Consider the following 18,338-nt stretch of genomic DNA (forward strand, 5'->3'; position numbering starts at 1 on the left):
ATAGAAAATATGTAAATGAATGATTGTGGCTGTGTTCCAATAAAACCTTGTTTACAAATAAGGAAAAAGATTTGGCCTATGAACCATAGTTAGCCAATTCCTTGCCTAGGGCATGGTGGCATCTAGGAAATCTAGAATTCTTTAAAGTTCATGAAACAACATTAAAGATCAAAAAATGCCAAAAATTTACAAGGACAATGCAAAATAAAACTGACTTGGTAAAAAGAATTCAATCTATCTTTTCTGGTGAGAGGTTCTTTCCAACCCTCTTCCTCCCTCCTTTATGTATGGGTATAGGTGGTTAGGATGCTATGTTGCAATCACAGTTTTGATGCTTATGCATTTGCTTAAAAACTGATTTCTGAATAAAACCTGACTTGGGATATTACTTAACTACTATAATATTAGAGTTGCCTGAAGGCGATAACAATCTGCCCAATAATGTCTCAGGCTCATGGTCACTTTCTTACTTGATATTATGTCCATGTTCCTGGGAACACAAGTGAGATGGAGATGGTGATAAGAGGAGTAAAACAACTAATTTTCAATTTCGGTTTCCTTATCTTTAAAACAGGAAAAATAGAACCTGTTATATTTACCAAACAGAATGACAGTATTATCTTAATGGCAGGTATAAATCTGTGCCCTTTATTTATTAGCTGTTGTAAGAAAATTATATTAGAGGAGACAAAAAGGGAGCCCTACATTTGTGTGTCCGGATTTGATGCTTTATTTCCTTTTCTCTTCTGAAGAATTCCAGAAACAGACAGCTGACCTTCCTCCATGCTTTCCTTTCTGCTATCATCACCTATAATTAGGTCTGAAATCTATGTGGCTAAGACATTGCACATGTAATGAAAGAGGGTTAATAAGGGGAAAGAAAGGTCCGGGAGAATTAAATTGCATTAAACAAGATGGTTGGGCCATAGCGCATCCTGTCTGGAGAATTAATCATGAAATGCTCAGGCCAATGATTGAGATTGAAGACTATGTCTGCTTATATGTGAAGTTCTGAGGTTGGAAAAGAAATAACAATAACATTGCCAGAGAGAAAAAAATACAGTGATGAGAGATGGAGTAGATTAATGCCCTACCCAGGTGGCCTTAGATCCCTCGCACCAGCTGTGTGTGCCCACCTCCTTGATTCTACATGCGTTACTCCTAACCACATGTGTCTGCAACCTTCAGAAGATTGCCCGTGCACACTGGAGCCTCATAGCCTGTCTGGAATGGGCTCGTGCCTGGGAGCTTCCCAACTCCTACCTCAGGGAACCCTCTAGCCAAAGGCTGTTTAGTATGGGAGTACATTAACGGTTCCTTTGTCTTAAGGCAAGAGAAATTGAGGGATACTTCACATTCTCCCACGATCTGCCTGAGTCTGGGACTTCAAGTGAAATTGTATTGTACTCTCATTTGGCTTCTTCCTCCTTCTCCTGCTTTACCCATTCTCTTGCTGGTTTCTCTTGCATAAAACATCTGCATCCAAATCCTTAGTTGGGGTCTGTTTCTGGGAGAACCCGATCTGAGACAATAGACTACCATAATTCCTTAGCTTCTATGTAATAGCTAAAGTCACACTACATTTAACACCAATAAGCACATAATTTATGAAGAAGGTTAACCAACCTGTCAACAAACGCATGGTGAAGAAGAAAAAGAGGGTCGTTGGCAGATCCCTGTACCTGAGAGATCGTTCCATTCATATAGATGTGCAAGCCATTGTGCATACTGCTTCGAAAGGCGTCTGCTATCCCCGTAAGTGGACTAGCAAATCCTGTTAGTAGAAAGAAAATTGAAAAAAAAATTTAGTTTGACTTAATGATTGAAAATCTAAGTGATTATCTTAGTTGGTTTACAACTGCAATTGAAAGCTTAATTCAAAGCAATAAAATCAATAATAAAATTCATTCTGCATTGGGATTCTTTACATTCTGGATATCCAATGACAATTTAATAAATCTTTGTGGAATTGAATGGTGTTAGCCTGTGTACGATGGGCTGATTAACCAGATGGAATAGGCTGAGCCAATTTGTGCTCCCTCCTGTTGCTTCTGCCTATTATTCCTCTTTTAGATAGGGAGAAGTATAAGACTTTTTAAATACTAATCAGCACAGCCACTCTCACTTCAATCAGTAACAGCACTTAGAGCAGATCTTTCCAGGTTGTTATGTGTCCCCTTGGTTTCCGGTTCGGGTGGTGACTTAATTTTGGTTTCTGGTTCCAGAAAAAGCATAAAATTTGTAACCTTCCACATTGCAATTCATCTTCAACAGTCTGGGAGACTTCAGGGCATAATGTGTTTGATTTTGCAAAATATTAATTTCAAAGTTAATCAGAACTCCATTAAAGGGTTCCACTCATTGCATCCAGAATACTAATTTACAATAATAGCTATTATTTTCTGAATGTTAATTACGCTAAATGCTTTTGTGACATATGTTCACCAATCTTTACAGAAACTCTGTTGATTAGAAATTATTATCCCCATTGGAAAGAAGACAAAACTGAGGCTTAGAGAAGTTCTGAGTTTCCCAAGGCTACGCAGTTAGTGGTAGAGTTGGGATTTTAACCCATGTCAATTAAGGTCAATTAAGGGTCAAGATCTGAGCTCTTGATATTTTGTGTCCTCTCTTGAGTACTCCCTGGGAAGAGGTAGAGAAAATACCATTTCAGGGTCCATTCAGGCAAAACATACAACTTATGTAGAACTCACATTCAGAACCAGACAGAAAAGTCAGAGTAACAAAGTTAAATCATAAGCAGGAACCATACAGGGGAAAAATGGCCGAAGGCACATTATTGAATTTCAGAATTTAGAAATAGCAAGCAAGCAAGCAGAAACTGTGAGTAAGATTATAATAATAACAATTTTTAAAAGGTAGGATAGACACAGTGAAGGCATTACAATTTGGACAGGTGAGGTTGAGCTACATTCTATACAGTTAGGATTATTTTGTTGTCAACGTCTTCATTTTTAAAGGTGCAGCTCTTGACTTTTGCATTTGATGCTTTGTGCTGTCCCACCATTGTGGCTCCTAGTACTTCTGCCTCCTCAGCCTGGGATTTTTCCCTCCTTTTGACCTTTTTGTGTGCAGTCTCAGAGACCATACCAAGCCTCGCTCTCTCCGGTCGCTTAGCCTAAGAACATGCACTTCCCTGCCTCTGAACTCTCTTGTCTATGACAACTTTCATGATTATGTACACATGACACTTACTGTGTCAGGAAGTTTCCAAGAGCTGGACATGATTAATTTCATATACCCTTCAGAATGATCCTGCAAATTAGGTACCTTTATATAGACTTGGAAAAAGGAGCTTAGAGAGGTCAAGTAACTTATCTAAGATTAAAAAGCAAATAAGAGGAGTTGAGATTGAAACATGAGGGTGATTTATTCTAGAGCTTCAGGTCTTAAATGAAATGGTTTACTGCCTTTCCTATGTAGCAATAAATCACATATCATGGAGGACAAACTTCTGTACAACAATGTCTTTAGGCTTTTATCCTTGAGTAGCACCAAATGAAAGTTTTAAAACCACATTTTATGTATGCTCTCACCTATTTTAAGTAGATTATGAATTGTTTTAATCATAATTGTAAATAGTTTCAGAGGATATAATTTCAGGGTTATTGCAAATAACATAAATTTAGAAAAAAAATTTAATATCACTTAAAAAAATGTATTCACCTTATTTACCATCATCCATATCAAAAATACCTAAACAAACTTTATTGTAGTCTGAAATTTTATGAGATTCTCTTTTTTCACTTGATCTCATGTTTTTATTCAATTTTCCCATAGAGTTATACCTAAATGTCAAAGAAGTTATAGTTGAAAGATTTAAAAAAATTTTTATATCAGCCTATCCTACTTTCCTGCAAAAAAAATAGGTATAAAAATAAAAATTACTTTTTAAAAATTTCATGTGACCATTAATCTATCTTCTGCATTAAATTATCCTTAAAAAGTTTAGTAATAAACAACACAGTAAAATCACATAAATATATAAATATTTTGTAAAATAATTATTAAATTACAAAAGTAAAATTTTATTGAAAATTCATTTCTTAATAATATTGAGGAAAGGTTAATTAAAAGTTCATTCAGATATCCATGGATGAATATTATTCGTTGCTAGAAAGGATAAAATTTGGCATAAATTCTATTGTAAATTTTAAAAAATAAATTTAAGTCCTGAGAAAACTTTGCTGTCATAAATAACTACAGGAAAGTGAAAAGATTTTTTATAGTAATGTGATTTAATTATTTGAACTCCTTTTTAGTTATATATGCCAAAAATGACATAGTTTCATCATCAAAATAATCTGATCTATCAGCTGATAACTCAATCAGGAATTCTTTAATAAAAATAATCTTATAAATTATTAGTTTATTTAGAAACCAGCTAACGTGCAAGATGTTTTCTATCTAGTCATTAAAGTCAATCCCTTTAGCAATGCTGACACCAATATTTTGAATTCTCCACTTGTTTAGCACTTTGTAAGTTTTTTTTTTTTTAAAGATTGGCACCCGAGCTAACAACTGTTGTCAATCCTTTTTTTTTTTTCAGCTTTTTTCTCCCCAAATCCCCCCAGTGTATAGTTGCATATCTTTTTAATTGTGAGTCCTTCTAGTTGTGGCACGTGGGACGCCACCTCACCGTGGCCTGATGAGCGGTGTCATGTCCGCGCCCAGGATCTGAACCGGTGAAATCCGAAATCCCCAGCCGCCAAAGCGGAGCACGTGAACTTACCACTGGGCCACAGGGCCAGCCCCCTGCACTTTGTAAGTTTTTACCCCTTCTGGGAAGGCACTGTGTTGAGAATGGATTCAGTAGAGATGAGAGGGGTGCCTTCCTTCTGAAAACTCAGAGAAGGGAGATTCTGAAAGGGGCGGTTTAAGGAGAACCTTCAGGAGCCTTCTCAGATTCATTCTAGAAAAGAAATACTTGGGAAGAGGACCTAGAAATAAACTTCCTTCAAACTCTCTGGGCCAGGTACCCTTTAGAGAGCCTTAGTGAACCCGCTGTAGTGTGTCCATCCCAGTTTGAAGATACTGCTGTAGAGAAAAGACTTTCAGAGCTAAGCAGATCTGGGTTTAAGTTCTATATTACTGGCTGAAAGTATGATCTTTGTCAAGTTAGTTCTCTTTTTTGAGCCTCAGTTTCTTCATTGGTAAGAGAAGAAATAATTAAGCCCATCTCTAGGATTCTGGTGAGCATTAGTTTTGATAGCAAGAGTGAAACACCTAGTATAGAATCTGGTGCAAAATGGATGCTTCCTGAGGAGTAGCTATCATTTCTATAAGCTCATTGCATTTGATAAATGGGCACTCATCATGAGAACTACTAACCAAAAATATGGGGCACTTCCACTGCAGAAAAGCCTCCTTACCACAACTCCCCATCATAGGACTCATCTCAATGCCAGGCATCTCTCCATTGAGCTGAACTCCTTTGCTCTACAGAAACCTGCCTGCCGTTTGCCCTCATCCAAACATTAGGTGCTCCTAGGTGAACCTAGAAAGTAGGATTGCCATTCTAAGAATGTTTTCAGCAAGCCTAGTGTTTCTTTACTCACTTCTTTTGCTAACTTGCCAGATGTTGCATCTGGGAAAGCCTCTTAATGTTATTAAGGAAGGACATTCAAATAAGAAGACATGGTGTTTGTCAGAATACATTGTGACATGTGCTCAGAAATAGTTCAAGGGTCCGGGTGGAACAAGTACCCAGCCTCTTTGTGTTATGTGCCAGATTGTTAATGTAGACAAACTGATTATAGTAACAATTTTAAATGAACTAAGCATTTGTTGTCTCTTCAAATAGACTGGATATGTCTCAGAAGTAGAAAGCAAATCCTTGGCTTTGATTTTGCACAGTCAAAAGCCAAGCCTTGCACATCTTTGTATTTATTTATTTATTTATTTATTTATTTATTTATTTAGAGCAAGATTAGCCCTGAGCTAACATCTGCCACCAATCCTCTTCGTTTTCCTAAGGAAGATTGGCCCTGAGCTAACATCCGTGCTCATCGTTCTCTACTTTATACGTGGGGCCTGCCACAGCAAGTCTTGACAAGCAGTGTGTAGGTCCGCACCTGGGATCTGAACCGACAAACCCCAGGCCGCCAAACCAGAATGTGCGAATTTAACCACTGCGCCACCAGGCTGGCCCCACCTATATCCTTCCCTTATGCCGTCCTATAGAGATTGGGAATAGGAAAGATGCATTTCCCTCCACTCAATCTATACGAGACCTTCAAAGAGCTCTACTCTGCTACCTGTTAAGTGATAAAATAGAGAAAAATGTCATGGATATGAATAACACAAAAATGTAAATAAATTATTTTCTGTTTACTTCTTCATCCAACTCATTTTTGGGCTGGTAAATCACCTTAAAACAATAAGAAACGATTGCACCAGCATCAGTAGCTTCTCTTGCTGCTATTTTATTCTCTTTTGGAAGAGCAAATCAAGGAGGAAATTGTAGGCACCAAACAAGAATAATTTATATATCAAGCCTAAATATCGTTCACGTGCGTGATCTCATTTGAAACTCAGGGCTACTTGTGATATGAATATTATTATGGTCCCAATTTTATAGATGAGGAAACAAGTTTATAGAAGTTAACACATATAAATTCAAGATAGTAATTGAGGGAATCAAGGAACTGAATATAGCTCTCACTGATTTCAAAACTTGTGCTCTTTTCAGTGCAACAGAGTTGGGTTGTGTCTGTACTGACTTGCGGACACACCTTAGAAACCTCTTTTTACTATGCACTATGAAATGAATTTATTGACTTGCTATTGTCATCCATTAACAGTAAGGTGCAGAATGTGGTGTTGCCTCACTCTGGTCCAAGGATTCCCCATGGATGGAAAGTCTAATAAGCCAGTGGGGACCTTTTTAGCAGCCACAGATGCCAACATGGCTCAAAGTTCTTTGAGAAGGGCAGTGACAGTTGCCCAAATTACTCTGTGTTATGCCTTCAAGTCTGCATGCTCCATCCCTATGGGAAATTAATAAATACAGCTTCAGGCTGATGATAACAATATGAAGCTGCAACTTGTCAATCCATCTCTTTTTCTCTTCCGTTTCATTCTCTATAGTACTCTGGAGAGTTTTTGTGTTTGTTTGTTTGTTTTTTAGTATTGATGCCTCTCTCCAACCCCTGGAGATTGAGATTTAATTGGTACAGAGTGGGGCTCAGGCACTTAGAGGTTTTAAAACACCCCAGGTGATTCCAATGTGCAGCGAGGGTTGAAATTCACCAGTTTAGGATAAATTACCCTCTATTTTCTAAACTTGAACTCACACTTTAAAAACTTTACCTCTAAATATATTATTTCCTTCACCTGAAATTTTCTCCTCCTAAATTCTGGGGGTCCAAAATTGCTCCTGTATTTAAAATCCCTTATCACGTACTTCTTCCTTGAAATATTTCATACCAATAAGTGCTCCAATGTGTACCTTTGAAAATGAAGTTTTAAAAAATTGAGCAACTGCTATGAGGCAAGCACTGGGTGAGCATTTTCACATATATCATCTTATTTAGTTCAGCATGCTTCTTTTTAGGAAGCTGGGTTATAGATGTTACACTTTATCATGCCGGTTAGATTTTGATATGAGAAAAAGTATGTAGTTAAATCTTCAGAACAGAGTACACTCAATTTATCTGATTTAATTTGATTTTAAGTGTATATCTAACCTATTTTAACATTTCATATAGTTTCAGAGATGTAATTGGAAGAAAAAAAAAGCAAAAAGAAGATAGAAAAATCTACGTTAGTGCATCTAAAGATGAAGAGAAGTGACTGTTAGAGCCCCTGGCCATATTCCCCCTAATTTACTTTCCTAATATACAACTTAATTCAGGAACTATGAAGTGCATAGCCTCACTAGATTACACACAATGATTTTAGGAGATTGTATTTGATGGCTGAGTACTTTAAACAGGCGTATAATTTAAACTACTTGCAGCAGAAATAAAGCATTGCAGATCAAAAACGATCTCAGATTTAAGCAACTTTCTAGGTACAGTGGAAGCATTAACTTTCAACCCAATTTTAAGTTTTCTCAAAGTGCTAGCTCTACAGTCATAAAAGTAATTAAGTAGCATTTATGTTTATTAGAAAAATGCTTTTAATTTGACTCAGGAAATTCTTTCAACTATGGGGAACAGAGCAATGATGTAAATGTGGTGGCGGGTGATTGTTTCTTACCATATAATTATTAGATGATAAATAGTTAAGGTCACAAATGCTCCACAAATTCTGTGCTTCTGAAAAGTGTGGTCCCAGAACCAGGAATGGCACCTGTAAACTCATTAGAAATGTAAATGCTCTAGTCCCAGCAGAGAACTATTGAATCAAAAAATCAGTGGGATTCACCATTTGTATTAACAAGTCTTCCAGGTGATTCAAATGCACACTGAAGTTTGAGAACCACTGCAGTTATCATTTTCACTGTTTGCACAAAGACAGTGGTGAATCAGTCATAATGAATCATAGCCAACTCCATAAACTCAACAAAGGAGAGCGACAGAACTATTGCATGTTACCATTTTAAATTGTTTATTCTTTTAAACATCAGACTAATTTCTCCTCTTGGGTAATCTCAATGTTTGTGTATGTGTGTGTGTGCCTGTGTACAAATATAATTATTTTATTTATATACATGTTATAAATACACAGCATATACATAATTTACATCACACAGTGATTTTTTTCAACATTTCTTAGATCTCATCCCCAGTTTATGAATACATCTATAAAGTTATCTTACACATCAACAATAATAGTCCATTTCTTCAATTAAAATTTGTTTGAAATTTATTTTAAGGTAAAATTTTATTATGGCTTTCTTTATGCTAAGATTAGATTTGTGTGTTTGGTAAGACTGAGGAACATAGAACCACACAACAGAGTCACTTAGTTCACTAAATTGCACAGATTGAAATAAGCAAAGGTCTTTATAGACAAAGTACTATTCAAGCTGTACTCTCTTCCCTGCTCTTCGCTTACAACTGAATTGAGCCTACCTGATACATTTGGTATATTTCATCAGGTGTATTAAAACTTTGATAATACATTAATGTTAATGCTAATTGTTTTTGAAGCAAAGATAGGGTAACCAACATGCTAGTCCCTGTTTGCCCCAGACGGTTCTGGTTTTACCACTGAAAGTCCTGTGTCCTAGGTGGGACTTGCTTCATAAGCATGCACCTGAGTGTCCCCCACCCAGAACTACCCATACTTGTTTTAATGCTCTGCTGTTGCTATCTTGAAATTCTTGGTAACTTTTGGACCAGATGCTCCATGTTTTCATTTGACAGTGGGCCTGCAAATTATGTAGCTTGTCCTGGACCTGGGAAACCCCACAGTCCCAGGCAGACAAGTATCCTTAGTTACTCTGCAAAGGTTCTGTATAGCATGTCTTCATTGGCTTGATTTGATAGGGCATTTCTACAATACACAAGTCAATTAAATCATTTAAGTGTATCCTACTATTGCATTTATGTCTTTGCTTCCTTTTTTTTTTTTTGCTGAGGAAGATTCACCCAGAGCTAATATCTGTTGCCAATCCTCCTGTTTTTTTTTGCTTGGGAAAGACCAGCCCTGAGCTAATATCTATGCCAGCCATCCTCCATTTTGTATGTGGGACACCTCCACAGCATGGCTAGCGAGCAGAATTGGTCTGCGCCTGAGATCTGAACACGCAAACTCAGGCTGCTAAAGTGGAGTGTACAGAACTTTAACAACTTGGACACAGGGCTGGGCCCTATGTTTTTTCTTTTTAATTAGGCAAGATCATTTAATGATAGTTTCATATACAAGTCACAGATTTGCTACATATTTATAATTTACCTAATGAATATTATAACATATTTGCATTACATGTTATAGTTTACAAAACACTTTCAGGCACATTTTCTCATTTGACATTCCCAGTAGTGTAATAACAAAGGATTAATAACCAGATCTTAGGGCTGGCCCAGTGGCTTAGTGGTTAAGTCTGCATGCTCTGCTTCGACGGCCTGGGGTTTGCAGGTTCAGATCCTGGGCGTGGACTATGCACCGCTCATCAAGTCATGCTGTGGTTGTGTCCCACATACAAAATAGAGGAAGACTGGCACAGATTTTAGCTCAGGGACAATCTTCCTCAAGCAAAAAGAGGAAGATAGGCAACAGATTTTAGCTCACGGCCAATCATCCTCACCAAGGGGGGAAAGAAAAAGATTAATACCCAGATCGCAAAGGAGAAATGGGGGGGTGAAGAATATGTTGGTTTATAGTATCTGTCAATTTCCATAGTGTGAATGTTCCCTTAATTATTAATTTTAAGGTACTGCTTGATATCATTGAGTAAAGACTTGGGAAAAGATGCTATCAGCTCTCACAGTAGATAGGAGTCAGCTCGAGCACACCATTAGGATATTCCACATAAGGGAGATAGAGTAAGTATCAAGACACTTGTCCTGCAAATGAAGATACTGAGATCGGGAATCTAGATGACACGTTAAAGGTTACATGTTTTCTGAGTGGCTAATGCCAAGACTATATCCTCAACTGTCCCATTCCAAATCCCGTGTCCTTCCCCCTATACCATTCTATTTTTCTTATCTCTCATATGAATAAATTTGTACATAGGGATTTAGCTATGAGAGCATACATATGCCATGGATGAAAAAATTCTCATCAAATAAAGTTACAGTCACGTCTCGCTTAAGGAGGGGATACATTCTGAGAAATGTGTTGTTAGTTGATTTTGTCACTGTGCAAACATCGTAGAGTGTACTTACACGAATCTAGAAGGTATAGCTTACTACACACCTAGGCTATACAGTGCTGATCTCAGGGGACCACCATCGTACATGCGGCCTGTCATTGACAGACACGTCATTATGCAGTGTAGGACTGCAGTTGCAGAAAAGCATAATTAACAAAGATTCTACTTATATTAAATTAAAGGTAATCATTTTTAAGATGCTTTGATTAAAATCACTTAAATATATGTTTGAATTTTTCACAAGTATGTTTGTATTTATCAACCTTCAATTTCAAATAGGATCTTCCCTATGTTTACATATCACAAAGCCTCATTTTCACAATTTAATTATAAATGGAAATATGATGTACATATTTTCTTATGTCACTTCATTACTACTTAATTACCACGTGGCAACAAAGATTACTGCATTGCAACACCTTCAACTCCCGTGGGGGCATTAGGCTGTTTCCTTGTGTTCGTATGAAATTTAATTCTCACAGTAACTCTGTAAAGAATATATCATTAGACCAACTTTCCGGTGGTAAAACTAAGGCTGAAAGAGGCAAGGTAGTTTGTCCAAGGTCTTTCAACTGGTAAGTGGCAGAGCAGGGATTTGGGCTGATGATCTACCAGTTTCAAAGCACTGCTCTTAATTATTCTGTTACACTTTCTTACTTGGTATAGAGCTCTTAGTTGTACTAAAATATAAAATCAATGAAATGACAATAGTTCTTCTTTGCTAATTCCAACAGTACCCTTGTTTCCCTGAATTCTTTTCATGAAAAAAGCTGAGGCACCTGATCCAACCCAGTTTTCCTCAATGTATTTTTTCAGGGTCCATAAGGCCCTATCATGGTGGTCCCTATGGTCCCTCTTCCTTTGGATGAGGACTATAGCAGCTTCCTATCACAGGGCTTCAGATGGCATACAGTCAGCTGGATCAATCAGATTTCTGTCATAAAACACAGAGGAGGCCCAAGTTCTTAGGTGGTGCCCCCAATGTGTAAGGCCAGATGTTCACCTCCTTAAGCCCAATGTTTGTTTCTGTCAAATTTAATCCCATTACTGAATTTCAAAAGTTTGTGGAAAGATATAATTACCTCTCAGAGATTGCTTTTAAAAGTCGTTCTAAGTAGAAAGTACTATCAGTTTGTTTCACTTTGCATATCAGCTCAATTTAGGACTAATGCTTTTCTGAAACAATTTTTGTTCACTGGAAGTCTCAAATACTGGTCTACTCCACTCTTTAGAATTCAGTTTCTATATAGAGCTAGAAAATTAGACTGTGTATCAGCATGTAAGACAGTGACTTTATTACTTATGAAATTTTCCCTTTGCAGAAACTGTTCTAAGTAATTTACAAATACTAACTCATGTAGTCTTTATAAAAATCTTATAATAAGGTAGCTATTCTGATTATCCTCACTTTGTAAATGAAGGACTTCAGGTAAAGACAGGTTAAGCTTACTAAAAGTCGTCTGGATGGTAAACGATGGTACTAAGATTTTAACCCAGATAGTGGGACTCTTATCACCACTCTCTGCTTCCTCTAAAACTTGGTCTCTCTATTTGGAAGATTTGGGACCATGACCTCCCATGTTGATGATCCAATTTTGCTACCTATTAGCTGTGTGGCCTTGTCAAGTTATTTAAATTCTCTGAATCTCTGTTCCCTCATCTATAAGATGAATGTAATAATAAATATGGTATAAGGCTTCTGAGAGGTGTAATTAAGATAATGGATGCAAAAGGTTGTTAGGAACTGAAAAAGTGGGTCTTTTTGATGTCAGCAGGTGTTAATTACAGAGACTCTCCGAGAATTTGTGAGACTCTTTTGTTGGGATATTGGAAAGAATTTGTAATTTTTTCCCTTTTTCTTCTTTGCATTTTACCTGACCTACTTCAACTCATCCTTGAGGATATCAGAACCTCGATCAGAGTTTCTCTGACAATAAACACTTGGTTAGGTCCCTCTACTTAATAACACTTAAGCTTCTCCCGTTTTAATCATTTGTTTCCTTCAGATTATAATTACTTATTCATGGTCCAGTTCTTTATTAGATTGTAAGTTCTGAGAGAGAAGGCTGTGCATCACATTCACTAGTTATTCCTAGGGTATTGCAAAGTGGCTGCAGACGGTAAATATTTTATAAATGCTTGTTGAATAAATAAATATGCAATATTTATTTCTCTTTCTAAAATGTGTAACCCTAGTTGCTGGCATAGTTTTAAAATTGGTAAAGCTAACATTTTTTGGAACGTGCCCACAATGTTTCAAGATTTATGCCTGAGTACGATGGATCACGGCTCTGAATCTGGCTCTTATGTTTTTATTTAATAGGCTGTTCTCTCAATATTCTCCTGTTGGAATAATTAATTGTATGTAGACAAAGGACCAAGCAGCTTGTATGAAAAATCGTTATGGTGTTGTTCAGCATGGAGGAGATAATAGTGGGTGGGAGAAGAAAAGAGATATGCGATTATTCATTTGAACAAAGCATGTTAATAGAAATAATTACCCATAAATCATGGAATACATTTTGGGGGATGCTATTGGGAAAGAAGAATATATGAGGCTAAGGGAAACAGAATTTCATGCTTTTCTCTACTTGGTGGAAAATGAGATAAAGTGGGAAAATAATGTAGAAGGGGGGGAAGGAAGCAATGGCAAGTGGGAGAAAATAAATGATCTTTTCTCAGCAAAGAATTGAGACTTCAATGTAAATGAGCCATCCCAGCCCCAAACTAAAACCCCTGGTAATTGCTGGATACTAGAGGGAAATCATTGAAAAGGCTCAAACAAAAGACCCAACATGCATTCATTCAGTGTGTTCACAAAGCCCATTTCCTCAAACTCCTGGATGCACAGCCAACCTTCTATTTAGGCGTGGCCCTGTGGATGAATTGTGACCAGTGGAATGTGGGCAGAAGGTATTAGACTGCTTTCAGGCTTGACCCATATATTCATCCTGTAGGACTCTTCAAAAACCCTCCTTTCCCATCTCCCAGGAAGATGCAGAAGATTCCATGAGAGAGCTGGGGGATAGTAGAGAAACTAGAAAGGCCACGTGAAATGCCACTCACTAACCATTAACATCCAAACAGGACTTTGTGTGGGCAAGAAATCAATCCATTTTTTTTAGGTCAGGCCACTAAAGTTCGGGGAGTTGTTTATTACAGCTCCTATGTCTTAGTCAATTTGGGCTGCTATAACAAAGTGCCATAGACTGGGTGGTTTATAACCAACAGAAATTTATTTGTCATGGTTCTGGAAGCTGGAAGTCCAAGATTAGGGATTAGGGTGCCAGCATAGCCAAATTCTGGTGAAGGCTCCCTTCCAGATTGCAAACTGCTCATTTCTGGTTATATCCTCACATGGCGGAGAGCAGAAAGGTGAAGCAAGCTCTATTGTGACTCTTATAAGAGCATTGATCCTATTCATGAGGGCTCCACCATCATGACCTCATCTAATACTAATTAAATCCCAAAGGCCACCCAAAGACCCACCTTCTAATACCATTACATTGTGCGGTAGGGTTTCAACATATGAATTTGGAGGAGACACAAACATTCAGTCTGTGACATCCTAGCATATTTCTTTAATATATTCCAATTTCCTAAGTTATATAATAAAAGCTCAAAAGTTTAATAATTTGAAAGGTCTGGAGTAAAATAATATTTTGACACTTCATTTACCATTACAGAATTAGTGTTGTTTTATTTGAAGCTTGTGATAAGAGTACTTGATTTCAATTTTACATATTTCAACAAACGCTAGGAAAAGAGATTGTGCCAGAAACTGTTATTTTTTTCACCAATACTAATCCTCTTCTTTTTCCTAATAATGAATATCAAATGTGGTGGGGCACATGGTGCTGGCTGGAGATTACATTTTCCAGTTTCCCTTTAGAGCTAAGTATGGCCATGTCTGTTTGACCACAGGGATAAAACAAAATTTATGAGAGACACTTCCAATTACGCCGTTAAAGAGTAGTGGACGTGCACTCCTCTTCCCATTTTGCGTTCTTCCTGCTGATCAGGATGAAGACATTAGAACGTGGATCTAGAGATAGAAGCTGGGAGTTGGGGTTGGTAGAATTGCACTCCTGCTCCTGGATTCTCCACCTCTGTGTTGTTTCAAGAGAGCAAAATGAACATCTATCTTTTTAAAGCCACATTATTTGGATTTCCTTCTTATAATATTTTAACATGAACCCTAATTAGTAGGGGGAGAAGCAGACCAATTCAGCAATATCCTATGAAACTAATGGCTTGAGGAACCTCACAAGGAGTATCCAGAACCACAGTTGCTTTTGGGACACATACACGTGAGGCTTCTTATCCTGACTAATGATCATATTTCATGCATTTCTGCCTCTAAAACTTATCCTTTATATCAGTACATTCTTTTCCTTTTATTTAAGCACTGAAGTTATAATTACAAGTTCACAAGCTCTCAAAGCTCGTATTGATAAGTCACCTACCATGAGGTCACTATCACAAGATTCTGAACTTACTATAGGATGAAAATGAAAAAGAAACGTAGTTTGAATTAAAATTATTGATAAAAGATAACAAAATTCTAATACTCGAATAAATCCTAAAAAGGATTTTCTTCACTGTAATATAACAGAGGCTTCCAATGTTTAACAAACATCTTATTGGACGCTCACATGAACACTCAGAGATAGCACAAAAATACTATCTCCGTTTTATACAGGAAAAAGATGGGCCACGTGAAGTTAAATGACTTATCCAGGGTCTCATGTCTTGAGTTTAAGACTTACTACATTTCTAAACATTTCTCAGTGAGATTATGAGCTCAGAATTCAGTATGGACTTTGGATTCTAGCACTGCCACTTATGATCTATGATGCTGTAAGCAGAAGACTTTGCATTTCTCATGTATTTTTTATCTATTCAATGTTGATAATAGGTAGAACTTACCACTTACAGTAAGGTTGATGAAAGGTAGATAAATTGCGTACTAAAGTACCTAGCATTTAGTAACCTCTCAGTAAATGTTAGCTATTAGTTAAGTTTTAATTTTTAAGGGAGGATAGATTTATAGTACAGTAAAGATGCACAGCCTTAGGGAGTACCATTTACATTCTATTTTATGATAATTTTAGTTTCTAGAGCACAGTACAATACAATTTGGATGGTAGCTCTAGAGCTTTACAATGCAGTAACCATAATGATGTTTTTAAAAATAAGAACTGGATGGCTCTTATCTTGAGAAAAGTGGCATCTTATCACATACTTGGCATTGGAGACAAGCTTCTACTTTACACATATCCCTTGGATACAGCTACAGCTGTACCACAAATTTCTACTGAAATCTATACCTAAATAAATCATCACTTTGATCCTCCTAAACTTAAGTGTAAAGAAAGAAAGGATAATTATCCATAGACTCTGGCATGAAATGGATTGGCTTTAAAAAGATGGAAACTAGAGTTAACTCTTGGTATGCGTAGATGTAACATTTTAATTTTAAACCAGATTTTCCCAAGTAAGTTTCTTGAAATTTATAAGCTAAAAGATTTTTAAAGAGTCTTTTGGGAAATAAAAGACACCAGGTGATGGTGGTCGGTGAGTTCTATTGTTAAATTTGTTGGAAATATTTTGAGTGAAACAAATCAAAATCTCTCTCTATATTGCAGAGCTTCTCAGATTGCTTATTCTGAGATGTGTTTTAAAGCTCTAAAAGGGTATGTACCACCTATATTTCCAATGCTTTAGTCTAATGTTCAACTTTTGTATTTATCCTACTCTATACAGATCTCTTTAAAGGAAAAATAGATCGTTTATTTTAATGGATTGTTTGGACTATTTGTATCAGATTCCCAAAGCCAATGACGTGTAACCATTTTTATTTTTTTGCCAAAGCAGGAATTTGACTCAACTGCATGACTTGAAAATAGGAGCAAGACTCTTTTTATCCAGTAAGCTAGCCTAGGCATCTACTTGGCCATTGCCTGATTAAAAGGTTTGTAGTTCTTACCTTCCCATAACATAAACAGTAGTCATTATGAATTGATATGGAAATTCATTCTTTCATAAAATATGAAATATGACCATAAAACAAAAAGCAACTGCTAATGCTGTTTGTATAAATGAAAACAAGGCAAGGACATCTAAGAAGGATGGTTCTTAAGATTAATAAATAGGTTTTAGAGGTATTCACAAAATTAGACATTCTGGTAGTTCTTGGCCTACTGGAACTATGATGTATATTTAAGGAAATTCTCTGTAAACAATCTGTAGGTTTAGGTGAATTGTACACCAGTTATTGAGCAATCATTTTATTCTCTAGGGCAATAATTCTTCCATTCATCTCAAATTGGCAGGAAAGAAAGTGATACCTATTTGTGGAATGCAACCTTTAGAATAAAATCTATATTATGTTTGCCCTAAGCCCACTTTCCCACATGTCAATAACTGCAATGTTATCTTCCATGGTGCTACAAATTGCATCTCTCGATGTTTATGAATAATAAATGCCAGCACACAAACGTATTACCAATTAGTTGACCAAAAGAAGGTTATTAGTATCATGGTATTTTATTTAATCCATGTACTTAAAAGTAAATTTCAAATATTAGCCTATTTTGTTTGTATCTTTGTTTTATTTTTTAATTTAACTTTAATTTTGATATAACTGTAGATTTACATGCAATTACAAGAAATAATAGAGAGATCTCATGTGAACTTTATTCGATTTCCCCAATGATAACACCTTGAAAAATTATAGTACAACATTAAGCTAGGATATTGTCGTTGAAAAAGTTCAGATACAGGATACTTACACGTTGAAATAGCTTTGCACTTTTGGAATAAACCTCACTTGGTTCATAGTGTAGAACTCTTTTTTTCCTTAAAGATTGGCACCTGAGCTAAAAATTGTTGCCAATCATATTTTTTTCTTTTTCTCTTTTTCTTCTCTCCAAAGCCCTCCCCGGTACATAGTTGTATATTCTAGTTGTGATGCCTCTGGTTGTGCTATGTGGGATGCCACCTCAGCGTGTCCTGACAAGTGGTGCCACGTCCTCACCTGGGATCCGAACCTGCGAAACTCCAGGCCACCCGAAGTGGAGCACACTCAGCTACAGGGCCAGCCTCTAGAATTCTCTTTACATACTGCTGAATCCTATTTATTAATATTTTGTTAGGGAGTTTCTATATGTATATGTGTGAGGGATATTGGTCTGTAGTTTTGTTTTGCTTTTATTATTTTTTTAGTTATATTTTTCTGTTATCTTTATGTTAGTGATTTCTGATTTGATTCCACTATGGTAGAAGAACCCAGTTTGTATGATTTCAATTCTTTTGAATTTGTTGAGGTTTGTTTTATGGTCTAGGATATGGTCTATCTTAATATGTTTTGTGGGCACTTGAAAAGAATGTTTATTCTTCTGCTGTTGGGTGAAGTGTTCTATAAATGTCAATTAGATCCTTTTGGTTGATGTTGTTCAGTTCTTCTATTTCCTTGTAGATTTTCTTTCAAATGCTATCAATCAATTAGAAAGAGGTATTGAAGTCTCCAACTATAATTGTGGATTTG

At 36.6% G+C, this 18,338-nt stretch overlaps 1 protein-coding gene across 1 annotated transcript in view; it reads right to left on the reverse strand.

Moving 5' to 3' along the window:
* The window catches only part of TYR (tyrosinase), a 92,582-nt gene that overhangs the window by 53,953 nt on the left and 20,291 nt on the right, over window positions 1-18,338 (reverse strand). Inside the window, exon 3 of the mRNA XM_014827959.3 lies at window positions 1,627-1,774. Within this exon, the coding sequence (XP_014683445.2) occupies window positions 1,627-1,774 (148 nt within the window). The remainder of the gene's footprint in view (window positions 1-1,626; window positions 1,775-18,338) is intronic.

This window comes from Equus asinus, chromosome 20 (genome assembly GCF_041296235.1).
Source record: "Equus asinus isolate D_3611 breed Donkey chromosome 20, EquAss-T2T_v2, whole genome shotgun sequence".
Lineage (NCBI taxonomy): Eukaryota > Metazoa > Chordata > Mammalia > Perissodactyla > Equidae > Equus > Equus asinus.